Genomic DNA, 18,975 nt, shown 5'->3' with positions numbered 1-18,975 from the left:
GAGGGGTAGGTGCCGGCGGCCATGTTGAGGGGAGCGGAGGTGCAGCCGCGCCGGCATGTGGCCCTGAGGGGGGATAGGGCCGCAGCGCTGGTTTCGGGCTAGAGATAGCGGGGAGCAGCTTCACCGGCTCCCGTCGCAGCTCCTTCCTGAGGCGGGGGAAGGTCTGGGCTGGCCCGAGGTGACGGTCCCCCCGGTTGTGCTGCTGCCTAGAGTCTGCAGGTCCCTTCTCTGACAGGGTGTGGGGACTGCCTAGAGAGGGTGACCGAACTCCCCCGGCCCGACCTGCATCGTCTCGGGCTGAGGTGTTTTTCTTTGAGAATTTGCTGGTGATTGGTGTTGGGGGGATGCTGAGTTCCTGAACAGGGCTGGGTGATAGATTTGAGCTTAAAACATCCTTAGAGGAAAAGTCTAAGGCAGTCACCAGTGCTTCTGGCCAAGGCAGGTGTAACAGGGAAAGTGAGAAGAGTATGTGTGTGGGGGTGTGCCTGTCCCAGAGCTGAAGTGATGTCTGTAGTTTTCACTGGAAATTTTGTGGGGTTTTTCCCTTGGTTTTTTCGCCATAGCCAGTATTTTGCGTATTACACCACAGCCAAAGTAGCAAAACTGCATGTAACACGTAAATAACACAAACTGAGATTGATCATATTGATCATGAAGACCTTTTGTGGAAGAGCTAATCCAACCACTGGTGCTATGGAGTGGGTAGAAGAGGATGAGGACTACGACTACCATCAGGAAATTGCAAGGTATGCTGGAAAAAGTAGGGTGTTGTTCCACTAAAGCTACAAAAAACCAGCAAACTCAACTTGCTTTTATGGCTATTTTTGTGTTTATCTCTGTAGATGTTCCAAGGGCATGAGATGAACAGCCTGTAGGATAGTCTGAATGTTACATCGCCCTGTGTTGTACAGGGCTGAACTGAAAATGTTGAATTTTGTAAAGTATTGTCCAAGTGGTTTCCTTCTGCTTTTTTTTAAACATTTTCCGAGATGCTTCCCTTAATACTGACAGTAACAACGTTGTAGCAAAATGCATTGCCTAAATTTGTTTTAAATCCCCAATACAACAAATAATTGCCCATTGTCTGTTCCTGTAATAACTTTTGAAGAACTTAATGCAACAGGCATAGAAGCTAGGAAGATTAGATTTTGGTTTATTTTTAAGTAGTGACCCATGAAGAAATGGGGACCAAAGAAATTTAAACCTTGGTAACAATGAGAGATCTAAACTATAGCAGGCTGGCTTTCTTTGCTGTATGAAACTCCATCTGTCCAAGCTATTATTTCACAGCTGTTTGCCCACAGGTCTGCGTCTTGGGTCCATTGCTGAAAAGAGGATATATGCCAGCAGTTAATTAGGTCATTTATATGCTGATCACTAGATCACTGAAATGACATTATTCCTTAGATCTGGGGGAAAGTTCAGATACTCAAAGAGAATATTGATTATCTCTGCATTTATGGGCTATGGGGACCAGTTGCCTTGGTAAGAGAAACCAGAGCTATGTAAGATCTAGTGGTTTTGTCATGCTTTGCGGCATGTAGTATTTGATTGGTTGTTTTTTTTAATTGTAGGTCACGGTATGCAGATATGCTTCATGATAAAGATAGAGTAAGTATAGAAGCAAAAAACTTTTGAATGGTAAGAAAATACCCATTTCCTTTCGCTTGAACAGCTATCACTGCATGATTATACAGGTTTCTCTGAAAACTGAAATAATAGAATTTGTACCTTTTATGATAGCAGAACTACTCTTAGATCAACAGATGCCTTCTTACACCTGACTCTAGTGTTCAGTTGTTCACTGCACAATGATATTTACATGCAGTAGCTGATTTTGCTGTTCTGTTTGACATTTTTGACAGAGTTCATTAGATTAAATTTCAAAAGCTGTAAATGGGAATCTAGACTTTTTATAGTTTTTATAGGGATGTAAGTAAAGTTTATCTTTATTCTTTTATGATATTTTTAGCTCTTATTTACTGCTTGCAATTGAGAAGAAAGTTGAGATGCTGTATCTACAGGAATGATGGAAGTCTGGAGTGAATGGTTTAAATGTTCTTTCTGCTCTAGCCTTTTAGTCGACCATTTCATCAATAACCTTTTTAAAGAATTTTATGGTGCCTATGCTACGAGTCTTGAATTCATACTGAATTGAAACATGCTAGCGGGATCAGGCATTTAATAAGCCATTTAGAGACAGCAAGTTGTGTCTTAAGTATAAAACAGCTCTACGGGAGTAATATATGAGAAGTGTTAACTGGAATTATTCAGAAAGGGATCCAGCAGACCTTCCAAATTTATAATGTCCAAAGGTAGTGTACTCTTTGGAGAGGCTTTATTGAATAATTTGCAAAGGAATGTCTTATAATAGGCTGTTATGGAGTAAATAGAAGCATATATTTCAATATGTATGCTGTAGCTGACAGATGACAGCATTTGGGTGGTTTCCTGTTGTTAATGTAGGTATGCTTGTAGCCCCACTCATGGCACATAACCAAAAGCCAGTGTTTATACATGTTTCTTCTCATGTATGAATGTTTTTTTCAGTAGATGTAGAGAGGAATCTGAATCCAAGATATTTTGGCTTTGGCTGTTGTGCTGTCATAGGCACTATATGACTGAGTGGTGCTGCAGGGGAAAAGTAATCAGAAAAACAGTAGTATCTCACATAGATATTATTTACTCTAGAAAATATATTGCATTTGTAAGTTATACATGTGCAATAAATAGCTGACTGGTCAATGATGATGTGAATATTGTGATAAAAATTGTTGTACTTTAAATGGATTGATCCCTCCAGTAACATTTGCTTTTTCTAAAAATGACTTTGATGTGACTGTATAGCATAAAGAGCGTCTGTAGGACTTTTTCTAATTATAAACTTATAGTTGGAGGATGCAAGATTTCTATACAAAAATTCAAAGTATGAACGGATAAAGGGTTGCTGATCCTTTTATCTTTTTGCTTCTTTTTCTTCTCTTTTGTCTCTTCTCCACAGAATGCGAAATATTTCCAAGGTATTCGCGCTGCAGTGAGCAGAGTAAAAGAAAAAGGTGAAAAAGCGATTGTTCTAGACATAGGGACTGGCACAGGACTTCTGTCTATGATGGCAGCTTCAGCAGGTGCCGATTTCTGCTATGCAATTGAGGTGAGCATTTGTTACGGGTTACACATACTTCTGCATGGATGTTCATAGTCTCTTCTTAGAGCTTCAGTGCAATTCTGTCTGTATGGTCAATGGAGTGGATGCATTTGCTGTTTTGTATTGTGGCTTCTGAAGTGCAAGCTTGATACTTGTATGTGTCAAAACCAGTTAGGTCTTACAAGAACGTAGTTGAAAAGGTGTAGTACCTTTTTGAGAATGGTTTCTTTAAATGTACGGGTTAAAATTACTAAATTAAGTTTTATAGTTTTCCGTCTTCAATTCTTATCAAAACTCAAGTGTAATATTGAAAACTTTAACCAAGTTTTTGAAAAATGTGACTATTCTCTAGCCATACAACTGATCTTTATACGTTTCAGTTCTTGGAGATGGGTTCTCAGACCACTTAATCATAGCATGGACCACATCATCATAAAGAGACTGTCCATAAACTGTTTTTTTCCATCTCTTCCTGATCAGATGGAGCATCTCCTTTTTTATTGGCATTTAAGAAACATCGTGATGGTCATTAGCAGCCATTACTGATACTAAGGAGAACAACAGGAACATCTTGGCCTGATTAGTTTTTTTTCAATGCATGTGAAGAAACAAAGGTTCACTTGTTCGTAGGTCATAGTTGAAGAAGTGCTTTGTGGTTTTTATCCAAGTAAAAACCTACATTTTTTTAAATCTAGGATTTTGTCCTATGATCGTTTTTCCGGGACAGTCCTCTTAACATGTAGACACAGGAAGCAATCAGAGAGGGTGGCGGTGGTTTCCAAAGTGGCCACAAATATCTTAAGTAGTCAGATTGTGTGGCTGAGTACAATATTTAAAGTTTTTGAGTTTAAAAACTGGGTATGGACATTAAGCCCTTTTAACACATTCTTCATCATTCTACTATTTTCAAGCTATGTACTCTCTCTGTGCTTTTCCTTCTGAAGGAAGCAAAAATTCTCTTCACAGTTACCTGTTAATAAAAGCAGATATTTGGCATATTTCAGTGCTGGTTGGTTGGGGTTCTTTTATGTCGAGTACATAAAAGTCTCTTGGGGCCTCTCGAGCCATGTATATCTTTAATTTTAAAAATAAGTTTTTTTAATGTAAATGCTGAAATATTCTTAGCATGTATTCTTGTCTTTCATAAGTTAAATTGGAGTAGCTTTTGGAGACAGCTGATGTTATGATTTGTAACAGTGACATTGGTGATCTGAACTTTTGAAGTGAGGCTTGCTGTCTTGTTTCATGGTAATGAACTTCAAACATACAAAAAGGTACAGATGATGTTAAATTTTTGCAGGGCTGAATATACTGCATTTTGCATTGGTGTACTTTCATTTTGGAAAGCTAATGTTAGCTTACCAGTTTGTAATATTCTTGCTATTTACAGGTTTTCAAGCCCATGGCTAATGCTGCTGTGAAGATAGTGGAGAAAAATGGTTTTCGTGACAAGATCAAGGTAATCAACAAGCACTCCACTGAAGTCACAGTTGGCCCAGGTGAGAAAAATAGGCTACGGTTAAAAAAAATGGCAAGTACCTCAAAACTATGAAGGAATATGTCTTATTCTTATTTTCCTTATATTTTTAATTAAAACAAGTAAATCCTTTACTCTCTAGAAAGTAACAATGGAAAATTACTTCAAAAGGAAGTGTAATAGTATTTCAGTAGCCATATGTATTTCATAGTAAAGTTCTAAAGGAAAATAATTTGCAGTCTTCAGTAGGTTCTCTAACAGGAATAATTTTTTTTTAATTACTTGTGTTTTCAGGATAGTATGTTCTTGAAAGACTTTATATAAAGTCTTAATATTACAGTATTAAATTGTGTCTTTTAGATGGAGATATGCAATGTCGTGCAAACATCCTGGTAACTGAATTATTTGATACAGAGCTGATAGGAGAAGGAGCTTTACCAACCTATGAACATGCACACAAATACCTTGTACAGGTAAAAGAATAGATATTGATACTGTGTCACGTTTATCCTTAGAGAAACTCTTCTGGTTTTTTTGGAGCAGGATGGAGAGTGTACTTGATTTAGGCTTCTTTATCCTGTAAATACACCATCTGTGCTAAGTTCTTATTCAGTGAATAATTTATTAGATTCATTCCTAGAACAAAGCTATTGGAGTTCATTTTGTAATTCACAGACTCTGAAATTACACTTACTTGCTTTATGTTAAAACCAATAACTTGCTGGTTAACAAAGAACTTTCAGAAAGGCACCCAGTTGTGATTTGGAGCTTTCCTTAGTAGTTTGTTCCAAGATATTTTAAAAAATGAAATTCTCCTAAATTTGATGGGCTTCACCTCCCAGGCATTTTTGTTTGGTTTCTGTTTTTTTCCCCGTAAGCTCTTTCTACTCCACATGCTTTTTGCCTGTGGAAATACTTTAAACTCTGTAATCAAATGAATAACCAAATTTTTTGACATATAATCTACAGGTATAATTTTAGGACTTTCTCTTTTACCCTGTCTATTTTTTTTCCTTTAATTAAAATGTGGATGGCAAAACTTTTTTTAGGTTTCGTTTCATCAGTTTACATACAAAGGCTATATCAGTCTTAACATTTTTCTGCTCTCAATATATAACTCTGAATTGTAATTAGTCTTTGGTGAAAGCATTGTTCTTGGTTAGCTCTTAGTTCACAGTGATTTTATTAGAACAACTGTATGTCTTCTACTCTTTAAACATTGATACGAAGTCGTCATTGCATAAATATTTAAGCCACTATTTTTCTTACTCATTGCAATCACAAACTGTTTTAATGTTGATAGTTTAGTCATTTTCTGCATTGAGAAGCTCAAGATAGGCGTCTTATTTCAGAATGAGAATGGAAATGCAGGTTTAACTGAGGTTAGTAAACTGCTGATGTTGCATGGTTAATCAAGTACTTTGGCCTTTCTGAACCACACTGAACCGTATAGATACTTGTGTTTCACGGGTAGGCAAAGTGCTCTGATGTTAAAGAGGTCTCTGAAATAATTTGTGTTTAAGATTTCACGGCTCCCATTCCAACTTTTCTTTAAATTGGTTCACATTTCAATCGATTTAATTCTCACGAATATGTTAGTAAGTCAGATTGTTGAATTAATTTCCCCGTTGTTTTGAACACTCAGGAAGGATGTGAGGCAGTACCTCACAGGGCAACGGTGTATGCCCAATTAGTGGAATCCACAAGAATGTGGTCCTGGAACAAACTGTTTCCTGTTCATGTCGAAGCAGAGGATGGTGAAAAAATTATAGTCTCCCCTTCAGAAATGGAGAACTGTCCAGGTGTTCCTTCTGTTTGTGATATCCAGCTGAACCAGATGCCTTTAAGTGACTTCACTATCCTTAGTGATGTGGTGACGATGTTCAGGTAAGGTGGGCATTGTTTTGTTCATAACAAAATGTTCCTGTTGTGCCTTTTCTGTATTCAGTTTAGGAGGCTAGTGAGAATTTATAAAGAATGCTGAACTATTTCTTTTTACAATTTTCATGCTTCTCTGCAGTGTGGATTTCAGTAAGCCAGTAAGGAGTGCTTCTACCTACTACAGAGTGCAGCTGGAGCCTGTAAAATCTGGCAAGGCACAAATTGTACTTTCCTGGTGGGATATCGACATGGACCCCTCTGGGACGATAAATTGCACAATGGCTCCATACTGGGTAAAATCCACTTCTGCTTTCCAGGTAACATACTGAGCCTTTAGGTACTATCATCAAATGGCACTCGGTAATTATTTTCAGTCAAGGCTGTACTGGGTGTCTTAAGCAGCTGTCCCTTAAACCGTATAGGAATTTTGCTAACGTTTTATGTATTGGAAGATGCTAAACAGGCAAATCCTAGAAATCTTAACTATAGTATATACCCATTTTAGGTTTTCTTTAATGTAAAACTTAAATGTAAGCTTTAACGTAAAGCTTAAAAACTGAAGCTGTCATCTAGATATTTGTATTTTATTTCTTTTATTTCTTCTACTTTCAAGAAATAAAGTTTTCCACATCTTTTTCCTTAACTAGTCTCTATCCCTGTTCAAAATACTGGTCTGTGGTTTGCTTCCATGTAGTACTTCTGTGAAAATTCCAAATAAGTGTTAAGTTTACGGGAGTATATTTATACTCCTATAAAAAAGGCTGGTGTGGCAAAATGTTGGGTTGGTACTGGATAATTAGAGGAATGGGTGATCACTATTAAATCAGATTCCTGTGTCTTTGTGTGAATGTATTTACTAGTAAGATGAACTTAGTCAAAAGGAAGCTACAAAATGATTGGTTGTACTTACCGTGTTTGAGAATAAGATTTGAAACTATCAAGCAGAAAAACTACAGGAATATTTGCAATGCAGAAACTAGCTTTCTGAAACTCAAAATAATTATGCTGTCATATCAGAGTGACACTATGTGATGTTATTTAATGCAGGAGGCTTCAACCATTGGTCACTGTCAGCGATTTAATACAGGTTTCTAACATAAGTCAACTATAGAGATGAAAGAGTATTAATAAATACAAAGTGTATTTTGGATTTTTCATTTGATTAAAATACAGGCTTAGCTAGTCAGCAAGCCAATGGTCTCAGGCATATTCTGTTGCAAGAAATCTATCTAAAGTATGTTTACTCAGTATACAATACTAGTGTTTATTCAGCCTTGCTAACGTGAACAAGATTCGTACATCAGTGCTTCAAAGTTACACCCATTCTTACTAACTGATTTCCTGCTATTTGTTTGCTTTCCATTTACTATTTATGAGTTACTTCCTATGGTTTTCTTTATCAACCCTTTTCAGTGGAGAGATCACTGGATGCAGTGTGTATATTTTCTTCCTAATGAGGAGCCAGTTCTCCAGGGTGAGAAGGTGTATCTGACTGCCTCTCGTGATGAGTACTCTGTGTGGTATATGCTGCAGAAAGCCAGGTAACAATACATGTGTGTGAAAAAGGGTGCTATTTTACTCCAAGCTTGAGTATTTGCTGCTCTTAGAGCAGCCATTTTGTAGAAGAGCAAGATAAGATGGTAAAGACTAGAAAATCATTAAAAGCTGCTTCATGGGCAATGCACAGAGTGAAGAAACCATTTAATGCATAAAGCCACAGTTGAGGTTGGGACTACAGGCTCCTGCCTTACAGCTGGTGACATTCTGTGACAGAGAAGCAAAAAACACTCATGGGTGGTTCCTGGAAATCCTAAAATATAGCTCAGCTGAGCTGGTGTATAAGTAAAGGACTGAAATAATTGCCATTCTGTCTCCATTTTCTATTTTCCTAGTCAGCACTATCTTTTTGAGGCCTTTTGCTCAAAGTTAAAAAGAGCCTAGTCATGTTTGTTGTGATGACAGTAGCAGCTGACATTTGTAAAAATCAGTGCCAGCTTTAAAAGTTAATGTCTGGATTTTATGTGCCTTTCTTACTTAGGAATGCAAACTAATAACTTTTTTCTAAAAGTTTAAAGCCTAAAATACGTAACCATTACAGTTAGCGGGAAAGTTTGGGGGGTACTTGGTTTCCCCTTTTGAAAAAGGTGAAAATTGGTCCTTTCTGTTCTTTTCATTTGGAAATGCAAAGCTACAAAAATGGTAAATTTGAGCAAGTTACAATGAAGTCCATATGCTTTAATGTGTTTACTAGGTAAAATGCATAAACGTAGCTGTTTGCGAAAACATATTACTGATGCTGTAGGTAATACTTTATTGATGTACTTTATTTTTTTTCCAGAGGAGAAGAAGATAATAAAGCAGATGATCGTGTTGAAAGTCCTGTTTGTAGATGTCAGGCTCATCTTCTTTGGAATAGACCACGCTTTGGGGAATTAAATGATCAGAACCGAACGCGCCAATACATCAAGTCTTTGATGAAAGTGAGTGCATGTTGCCTGTAGGTTTTTGACTTCTATGATAGATGCATGTATCGTTTTATTTGCAGCAATTATTTATGGAATTTGTTTCTCCCTTGCTAAAGACTTTGCTCACCAAGTACGTTTTGTTTATATCTGCAGATGTGAGTTATATTTTGTCATGATAACTTTGGTATTAGTTTTTTAAATTGTAAGCAGCCATTTTTGCATAGGAATTTGTAGCAGTTTGGTGTATTTGTTAGAAGGAGTATCGGTAGTTGAATAAAGACATGCAATATATTTTTGTGCAAACTTTTTCTGACCTAAACCAAGGGGATTATGTGAATATTTCTTACACTGTTCTGTTGTGCTTGAAGTGGTATCTCCCAGCCCTTATTTGATACAGAAGCGTATAAAGTGGAGAAAAAAGGCCAACAAAATGTCTAGAGTTTGAAACCTTTTCCATCAGGAATAGGAATAACAATGACTATTTATTTTCTGTAGGTGCTGAAAAGTGATAGTGTTTGCCTTTGTGTCAGTGATGGCAGTCTGCTGCCTATGCTGGCTCACTATCTTGGAGCAAAGCAGGTACAGTACTTCTGTTTTTCTGATCTTTGTGTTTTAGCTTGGTATTTTTAGTTCTCTTGTATAGTTCAGCATTTTCAACCATTATTTAATTATTTCCAGTGTCTTTGAAGTGACAAGTGAGAGGTTTCCATTGTGTTGGAATGATGGTTAAGTTCACCTCTGATCACTTTGAAGTTTAGGGAGATAATAATTACCAGTTTTGATGTTTACTAGTGTGTAGCTTTGAATGAAAGTGGCGTTCCTCATTCCCTACTGATTATTCTTTGCCATCTCGTATCTTGTGCTTTTGGAAATACTCTATCGACCTAAATATCTGGCAGATTTTTTTTCTTCTTTTATGTTTGCAATTCCATAATTACATTTATTATCTAGTCAGAAGTGGAAGGTCTGTAACAGCAAGATAGGGAGCAGTAAGAATACTGAGTCTGTGTAAATGAGCTGCCTGGCTGTCTCATTGTGTATATACCTTACTTGTGTTCTCTCATGGAGCTCTTCAAACGAAAATCTGTCATAGTCAGACTGAATATCTGGGAATGTATAATGCAATATCATCCTGGGGAAGGTGCTAGGCAATTCATAGACATAAATAAACATGCAGAGTTGAACCAGTCTTTAGTAGTGGCTAGTCACAGATAGTTACAGAGGAGAGAAAAAATGAACAGGGCAGACAAGATTTCCATAATATTTTCCTAGCCCTGTAGCAGCATATTGCCTAACTGTTCACCAAGTTTAAATAAAACTTAATTTTCTTCTTACTTGAAGAGCCTGGTGTGCTGCATTGCACATCTGAGCTCTTTCCAGCTGATACATTCAGATTGTGTTAAACAGTGCTCACAAGGAGTAAGCACTACTGGAGGTTGATTCAGCACACTGCCAATATGCTTGCGTTTGTTCAGGAGTAAATATATGCCTAGAGCAAATGTTATTACGCTATGTGCATCTTAAAAACAGAAAATAAGTATTTGCATTCTGATGTTTTTTTTCTTGTATGGCTGTGAAAACAGCAGTATTTATTTAACCTGCAGTTACGGGAGGTGGTTTTGTTGTGGTAAAAAAGGTGCATGACAGTGGGCTGTGGAGTAGATGCATGTTTCTTATGAGTTATCTTCATTAGGGCATCAAAATAATTCCTTTGATGTTCATTTACATATTCATTTAATTAAAATCTATAAAGCTAGTTTGACTAACTGTTGTGTGTTTTCTTTAGGTGTTTACGTTGGAAAACTCTGCTGTGTCCTGTTCTGTCATGGAAAAAGTGGGTATTCAGTTTTCTGTTAAAGCAGTAAATGAATTCATGGCATTTCTGAGGCCAGAGCTTGATGATACCTTTGACTGTCCTTGCATCAATTGCTTGGAGGTTAAATCAGTTTAGTGAATGTATTTGATCATACAGTTTGACAAGACTGTGGGAGGTGGGATATGTTGGCAGGGGAGGTGTTCTTATTTTTTCTTGGTATGGGTACGAAGCTTTGTGCATATTCTTGGAGGAGTACATCCCGTTGGAGACACATCCAGTCTCATCACTTTAGCCACAAGCTAGATAGGCCACTGGGGTAGTTGAGCTGAGCAGAGGGAATTCTGGTTGCGTGATCTCTCCTTGCAGATGCCTGGTGGCTTGTCTGCTTGAGCTGCTGCTCTGCTGCCCTCATTACGTTGGTGATAAAAGCCAAGCTGCTTGTTTGTGATGATCAGTGGAATGTGAGGGCATCCCATAGCTTACACCAGTCTTACTGGGAAAGTAGCACCCAGAAGTTCTTGTCTTCCAGCTGAGACAAACTGGGAATGCCTGCTCTGCTGTTTGGCTCTTAGGAGACAGTAGGCAGTGGGTGTTAGTTAACTGCAGGCGGTGTTTCAGCTGCATCCGTGGGGTGGAGTGCAGGCTGCTCAGGAAAGGCAGCTAATGTCTGAGTGACTGGAAGCGGCTTCCTCAAGTCATTGTTCAGCTGTAGCTGTTTCAGTTGCACTGTGTATTTTGAGAGAGGTCTGTCTCACCCTGCGGCTTAGAAATGCAAAACCGTGAATGGTAGGTAAATTAGGACACAAACCTGGCCTCAAACAGAAGCCAAATACGCAGTGTATAATCATTGTTGAAGTAACTTTTATATTTCTTGACTGTCCTTCCCATATGTTTCAGAGCACAAATGAATGAAGGTGAGGCAACTTTTGTGTTGCTTGCCTTTCCAGATACCTAACTGATGGAATATGTAGGGCATGTGCTTTAGTTCACTGGGTGTGATATGTTGGCTGTAAGTGCATGCACCCTTCAAGAATAGACTTGTATCATCCTGATGAGTTATGGCAGGCAGATTTTGTTAAAATTTCTTTTGGCTATTGGTTTCTTTTTTGTTTATTTTTAATAAAATTATTATTTTGGTATGGGTTTGAGTCTCAACTGTAGCTTTAAGACAGTACACTACTTTTTCTTTTTTAGTTTTTTAAAGCAAATCATCTTGAAGATAAAATTAAAATAATAGAGGCACGTCCTGAGTTGCTGACGTCTGCTCATTTGGAAGATAAAAAGGTATGTTACCGTTGTCCAATACTGAATTTCAGCGGGGTGGTGGGGAGCAGAAAGTGAAAGTGAATCTTGCTTTCCTACTGTGCTCCTGTAACCACAATGAATTCCATTATATCCCAGTTAATATAAAATGTAACGAGTAGATGGTTCAGACCTTGTTCCACTAAAACTGAATGAGACTAAAGACTTGGGGGGAGAGGTGGTTCATTTTGTTTTTGAAAAGGTATGACTTTCCCTTGCTGCATAATCTACACCAGTTGTTAAGGCACTTAAACTGTTTTAACTGCATATGTGCTACAAGGCTGTAACTCTTTCTCAAGCCACTCAGAAGATTGTACTCTATTGGAAGTACTAACCTCCTTAAATTAAAACCTTCCAAATTCTGTGGCTCTCATTACAAAACCTTCCAACCAAAACCTGCAGTATTTTCTCTCAAAATTCGTTGCAGGAAAATTTATTTTAAAATTTTAAAATTTGCTGACTAAAACCACAAAAATATGTCTAGTGTGTAGTGTATGCAGTAATTAAATCCTTATGGAGCAGTAGAAGTTTTTGTCTAGATTACTTCAGTTGCTATATTACATTGTCAGCTACCGAAGATACAAACCAGCCTGTGTTACCAAGTTGTTGTTCTTTATTACAATGCTTTTTATCTTTTCCTTTCTTTGTCAAGATTTCTGTTCTTGTGGGAGAGCCGTTTTTTACTACAAGTTTGTTGCCGTGGCATAATCTGTATTTCTGGTATGCTAGGACTGCTGTGACCAGTCACCTTACAAGTAATGTCACTGTCCTACCTCAGTCTGCTTCTTTGCACATGGTAATTGTGGAGTTTCAGGTGAGATTGTTTAGAATTATCCATTTGATATTTACACAAATCCACTTAATTTTAAGTACAGTTCCAGGATACTTCCAGGATAACGACATGTTTACCTCATATTAATACTGTCCACTTCAATATGTTTTGCATTTACCACCAGAGAGAAGAGTATTTGAAGTCTTGAAAATCAGTTTTGCTATTTCAGCCATCTCTTGTCAGAAAATTGAGTGATTTTACCATGTCAAATGAAAGGACAGAATGTTTCAAAATACTTCTTTAGATTAGAGAGATACTGCTGTAGCATGTGAGAGTTGTGGTTATTTATAAAATGAGATATTCTGCACAATACCATTTTTTAAAATGCTGCTTTTTGAGTATAAGACTGTAGGCAGGATTCATAATTGCATGCTCTTTTTTTTTTTAACCTCTTGAGGCTGTGCACGGTTCTAAATTTGAGCACATCTTAAAAATACTTCGAAAGCTTATCTTTTAGAAGTTGTACAAAGGTATAAAAGTTTATACTGTTATTAAGGACTTGGTCAGTGAAGATTGTGAAGAGTTTACCTACAATGACAATGGAAATTAAATAAATACTTTTGTAATTAATATGCAAAATTCTTGTCCGGTAGTGTAAGTGATAGAACCCTTTAGTCTGAAATTGTGTAACTAAAATAAATATATCTTTAAATTTTAAAAAATGCCTATAATCTAATGAATTTTCACATAAACATAATCTTCGGTTTATCTATTAAAAATGGGAGGTTTTTTCTCTGTCTTTTCTTCCCTCTGTCTGGTCCACCTGACAGTTTAGTTTTTTTATCTGGGCCTTCTCTCCCTTAACAGTTTCCTTATTTGAACACTCTTTAACCTTGTGGTCTTCCGCCTTTGATTTGTGCTTGTGAAAATACATGTGTTCGCTCTCTGTCTGGGACTAATCAGCTACGCTGCATGTTTTTACATACCTTTCTGTTTTCTGCAAAATTGTAGAGAATTTCAATATATACTGAGTAAATAATGTAAATCTGAATCTTGTAATAGGAAGCAGATGTTAAGACTTAATCAATAGTAATCAGATTGGAATAAGCAGTTAGTTTTAATTCCATGTTCTCTTACCTAAAGGATTTACTTCCCTAGAACTCAAAGCATTTTTGTAAGGAAGTAGACATTCTCTTCATGTTCTGGATGAGAAAACTGAAGCATGCAGACTGATGACATAAGATTATTCAACATCTAGTAGCAGAATGTAGAGTAACATTCATGTCACCCAAACCTCAGTTTTACACTTTTATGTACAGGGTTCTGTTTGGGCATGATTCCACGTAGCTATTTTGGTAGAACATTTAACTTGTGTTCTATTACACTATTCCAAAAGCTGTTGCTTTGATTTTACATTTTCTTCTTTGTTCAGTGGTGAACATAGACTCAAATACTAGAATCTGTAGGGTTTTTTAAATAACCTCTGCATTTATCCATTCTTGATTAGACAGGAGCAGATGTAGTGTTGTAAGGTATTCTGTAGAACCGGTTCTGCAGGCTGTGCTATGTCGTTACAGTTAAGCAGTTAGCAGAAGTTGGATCCAAGAGAAAGAATTTGATTAAATTCTTCAGTTACAGACTTTTTAGCCAGTAAGTGCATTTAGGGAGCAGAATGCTACTTAACTGATTTGATAGTTCTATCTATTCAGAGATTCTTTATAGTCACACTAGTTCATGCCGTATTCAGGCATAAATTACAACAGCATTTAAGTCCTGCTGCTGTCTTGTAAATTTGAGGTTGCCAAGTGCAGCAATGAACAGATAATAAAATGGTCTGTCCACAGCTAGTGAACGTTCCTGTTCTGTTAAGAGACTATTAATGCAGTCTAAGAAAAGGCAAAAGTTGAACTAAATTGTTGTCAGTGGATTGCTAAGGTCAATGAGAGGCATAATATGAAGTATCTAAAACCATTTTACTAATCTCTGGAGTGCTGTAGGGGAGTATGGTAGTCCAGTAGGCTGTAAGATACTTGATGCAGCTGGGAGCACTTCACCTGTGTTGGGTAGTGGAAATAGCGGGGCTGTAAGGGTTTAATCTTGGCAAATCCATGCCTACTTTAAAGTAAACTTTGCATAGAAATAGTAGGAAATGTGGCAGATTCTTTAGAGGAGTTGAAAACAGTGGCTGAACAATTAACTGCCTTGCAAAATATTTTCCCAGAATTATACCATGTTCTGATTGTTGCGCTAGTTATAATGGTTTGGAAATGTGTAGAGTGTAAAGAGTCCTTATTGTTATCAAATGTCCAATCTACAGCTAAATTATTTTAATATTCCCTTTAATAAAGCTAAGCAAAATCCTGTTTTCCTTTTTAGGACTTATGGAGAATCCGGAGTCCATGTGGCACCTGTGAAGGTTTTGACGTCCAGACTATGGATGATATGATTAATGTAAGAATACTGAAAGCAGTTTCAGCACAAGTCTCAGCAAAACAGAATAGAACTCCCCTTAGCTTAAAAAAGTATTCAGTGACTGTTGAAAAACACCATTGGTTTAGTTTTTCATCAGTGTGATGGCTCTTCAGTTCTTGCAAAACAGTAACTGCTGTGGCATCGGCTTGGGGGTTGGTGGTTCTTTTCATTTGTCAAGCTCTTCAGTACTTTGCACTGTTTTGAAAATACTTCATGCAAAAAGACAAATACTCTTAAAATTTTTTTCTGAGCTTGAAATCAGATCATCTGGGAGTTGTTCACAGGTGAATCCTGCTGCCCTTACTTGCCCTTGCGGGTACTTTTGAAAGAGAAAAAGGCTTTTTGACATCCAAGAGATTGATATGAAGGGTGAGATTTATTTGTATCAATTTCTAGAGCTGTATTGTCGATATCTGTATTTGAGTTAGCCATTTAAATTGCCTTTATAGTCACTGTGGAGGAGTACAGGCAGTTCTAGAGTAGAATTAGTCTCAAGGGAGGAAGAAAAGTTGAATGCATTGTATTTCAAAAGTGCCTGTTTCTGTTTCACTGCTGAGGACCATATAGCAGTACCCATTAGTCCATGCATGTAGTACATGTTGTGCAATCCTGTCCTCTTGCGTCGTTGTTGCTTAAATACTTTGGGTTCAGGACACATAATTAACTTGAAAACAAGGACTGTTTGCCTTTGGATTGTTTTCAGATAGTTTTATTACTTTCTTTCTTCAGAATTCTCTGAATTTTAGGGAATCCAAGGAAGCAGAACCTCACCCTCTGTGGGAGTATCCTTGCAAGTCACTTTCTGACCCCCAGGAAGTTTTGATATTTGACTTCAGAAAGCCTGTACCACAAGACTGTCTCAGCACAGAGGGTTCTGTAAATCTTTTACGGTGAGTTTTCGTGTTGCAATATTCTCATCATTATCCATTTTTTTACTTCATATTCAAGCTCTTTGTGTATTACAGTTCACTAGTGGGAACATACTTGACAGTTCTTAATAATGTGACCTAAAGTAATGGAAGTTGCTCTGACACAGATTTCCTGTGGCTATTCACAATAGGCTGTAACAATAAGGGTAATTTCTCACATAATATGCCTGTATTTCAAAAATAACATTTTTCTAGAAGTCGGTATTATTTAGAACTTAAATAGTTTATAGTTTGGAGAAAATAAGCCATTGTCTGGATGTTTTCAATCCTTCTGTTTGTTCTCTGTTGCTGAATTCTTGCAGGAAAGTCTCCTATTTAGCTTTCCAAGCGATTCTGTTTAATAGCTTTAAAGTGTATGCTATTCCTCCTTTTAACTGGGACTCTTGACAGTCATCTTGCTATTTGTCACATGTCTTCTGAGGTATTTTCCACCATGATTAAAGATTGTACTTAATTCTGTTCAAACTGGAAATGCTGTTAAGAAAAAACAGGGGAAAGTTATTTTTAACTATCTAGAGCTTATGTAACTCAGAAACTGCTGTAATTTTATGTTTTCTCTTTGTGAAACAAAATTCAAGGTTTCACAAAATCCAGAAACATCTGCATGAGGCCTCTGTGCCTTACAGGTTGTTGTATTCATAGGCAATGCTAGCATGACCTCTGCTCCTTGTGGAGCAGACACAGTGAGATGGTATATGTGGTAAATATTTCCTCAGAATTCAGAAACTACAGAAGCCAGGGTCTCCTGAAGGAAGTACTCTCCAAATATGACATATAATCTGTGCCATGTTATCAAGTGCCTGTTAATTGACTGTGGTTTTGAGCAGATTTAGTTATGACATAGTCTCCTTTTCCTTGTCTCTTTCAGATTTTGTATCTGCAGATACTTTAAAAGTTGCTACCTATTTACCAAATAATTCAGCTGTTCAGGTTTTTTTTCAAAGAAACAAGTTATTCATGCTTTTACAGCTCTCACCCAACTTACATGAGGAATGAGGGCAGCATTTAAGCTGTCAGTATTGTGTAAAGTAACAGGTTTTGATCCTCCACCTCCCCAGGAAAGGAAAGAGCCATGGAGCAGTTCTGTGGATGGAATATCATCTTGCTGCTGATATCTCTGTTAGTACAGGACTGATGCAGATTTCAAATGAAAAGGTATTTCTTCAATGTAATTTGTTATGTCAAAGTCTATAGGATTGTAGTGCTGAAAAAATGGTTTCTGTTGGCTGTGCTTGGTTTGCATAGTGCTTTTTGTTACACTGTGTGAATAACGTGTAGACAGAACTAGCAGAACTATCTGTTCATATTTTTGGGGAGAACAGGACATGTGCCTTAAAATGGGAGTCTGAATTGGATCCAGATGCTCCCATAGTTCCCATAGTTCCCATAGAACTACATATCAGAACTTAAATATGATGCTAGCTCAAAGTAGAATTTATTCTTACAAATCGTTTTCTCAGCTTAACAGAAACAAAAGTTTTGAGGGAAGGAGTATTTTTGGTATTGTAAATACTCTTTGACCAAATCTTGGTTTTTTCCTCTATGACTGCACCTGTGCAGTGTAGCATATGATATCTCAAGTTCTGTATTCCTTTAATGGAATGGGTGGCAATGGAAGCAATAACTATCTGGTCATTTTATACTGAACTGAGAACAAGAACTCTTACTGCATTATTACTGTCCAGTAATAGGATTGTAGTTTTGACTGCTTTCACTTTTAACTCTCTCCTGTAGGGAAACTGTGAATGGAATCCCCACTGCAAGCAAGCTGTCTATTTCTTCAGTTCTGTTACTGAACCAGAAACTCTATCAGACCTTCCTAGTGCCATCACATACACTATAAATTTCAACACAAAGACAGGAGAGATTGCCATGGATTTTAAGCTACTGTAAAATACTTTCCCTTGTGTTCCTAAATTATAATAAACTTATATAGTATTTTTTGTATGGCAGAGGGATTTTTTTGTTGTTGTTGTGCTCAAAGAGCACACTGACTGTTTTGAAAGATACTTTAAACTTTTTTTGGTTTTGTTTTCAAAATATATAGTTGGGGGTGTAGAGAGGAACCTTTTCTTAAGGACAGGTATTCCTAACAGGGTTTATATACATATACACACATACTTGTTACCATCTGTTTCAGTGTGAAAGTCTGGTATTTTGGGGGTTTGAATAATGTTATGGAGCTGGAAAACAGTTGACTTTACTGGTTATTGCTTGGCATATCATTGAAGACACTAAACCTTATGCTAACATTAGATAAAAGTGAATTAAACGCATATATTTCTAGGCTTTGCTTTTGTCACTGTAAGATGAATGGAAAGTAATCTTCAGAGTGCACAAAAAGAAATCCCATGTCAGGCTACATATGTGTATTAGTGCACTTAATAGTGAGAAGGAAGCCGTTTAGCTGCTCACAGACTTGTGTAAGTTGTTGCTAGTATTAAACTGAAATGATGCACTGATGTTCAGATGGAGTCTGAGACGCTGCATTTTTCTGAAGAGACATTGGCCAAACAGGGACCAAAGTCAGGGAAAGCGTAACTGGAGATTCGAAAATGTACATAATCAGGGTAATTGGAAGTGACAAACTGATGGTAGTCTGACTAGAAATGAAAGCAAGAGCTGTAGTCTAAAAAAAATTGCAAATCTTTAAAAGATATGTAATATGCATTATATGATCAAAAATGTGGCCTTATTGCATCAGAGGTCTAAGTAA

General features: G+C 37.2%; 1 protein-coding gene across 2 annotated transcripts; it reads left to right on the top strand.

Annotated features, from left to right (window-relative positions):
- Positions 1 to 15: 15 nt before the first annotated feature.
- On the top strand, positions 16 to 18,727 carry PRMT7 (protein arginine methyltransferase 7). Of its 2 annotated transcripts, XM_037409417.1 has the most exons (17): positions 16 to 746; positions 1,575 to 1,611; positions 3,002 to 3,151; positions 4,536 to 4,644; positions 4,983 to 5,095; positions 6,268 to 6,509; positions 6,643 to 6,820; positions 7,917 to 8,044; positions 8,842 to 8,983; positions 9,464 to 9,547; positions 10,755 to 10,802; positions 11,979 to 12,068; positions 12,739 to 12,900; positions 15,235 to 15,309; positions 16,060 to 16,220; positions 17,318 to 17,414; positions 17,994 to 18,727. In XM_037409417.1, the coding sequence occupies exons 1-17, from the start codon at positions 652 to 654 to the stop codon at positions 18,150 to 18,152; spliced, it is 2,070 nt and encodes a 689-aa protein (XP_037265314.1). In that variant the 5' UTR covers positions 16 to 651; the 3' UTR covers positions 18,153 to 18,727. The 2 variants fall into 2 exon arrangements, with proteins under 2 accessions (XP_037265314.1, XP_037265315.1); XM_037409418.1 differs by lacking the exon at positions 16 to 746 and having other exon boundaries at positions 1,575 to 1,641.
- The last annotated feature ends 248 nt before the right edge of the window (positions 18,728 to 18,975 follow it).

The sequence above is a fragment of the Falco rusticolus genome, chromosome 15 (genome assembly GCF_015220075.1).
Source record: "Falco rusticolus isolate bFalRus1 chromosome 15, bFalRus1.pri, whole genome shotgun sequence".
NCBI lineage: Eukaryota > Metazoa > Chordata > Aves > Falconiformes > Falconidae > Falco > Falco rusticolus.
The sequence above is the reverse complement of the archived record's forward strand: the minus strand, read 5'-3'. Positions and strand labels throughout refer to the sequence as shown.

What these genes read in the sequence shown, in the direction of transcription:
- PRMT7 (XM_037409417.1), top strand. Translation starts at nt 652, where the DNA reads ATGAAGACCTTTTGTGGAAGAGCTAATCCAACCACTGGTGCTATGGAG. An exon ending in TACCATCAGGAAATTGCAAG is followed by an intron (nt 747 to 1,574) that starts GTATGCTGGAAA and finishes TTTTAATTGTAG; the next exon opens with GTCACGGTATGCAGATATGC. An exon ending in TGCAGATTTCAAATGAAAAG is followed by an intron (nt 17,415 to 17,993) that starts GTATTTCTTCAA and finishes TCTCTCCTGTAG; the next exon opens with GGAAACTGTGAATGGAATCC.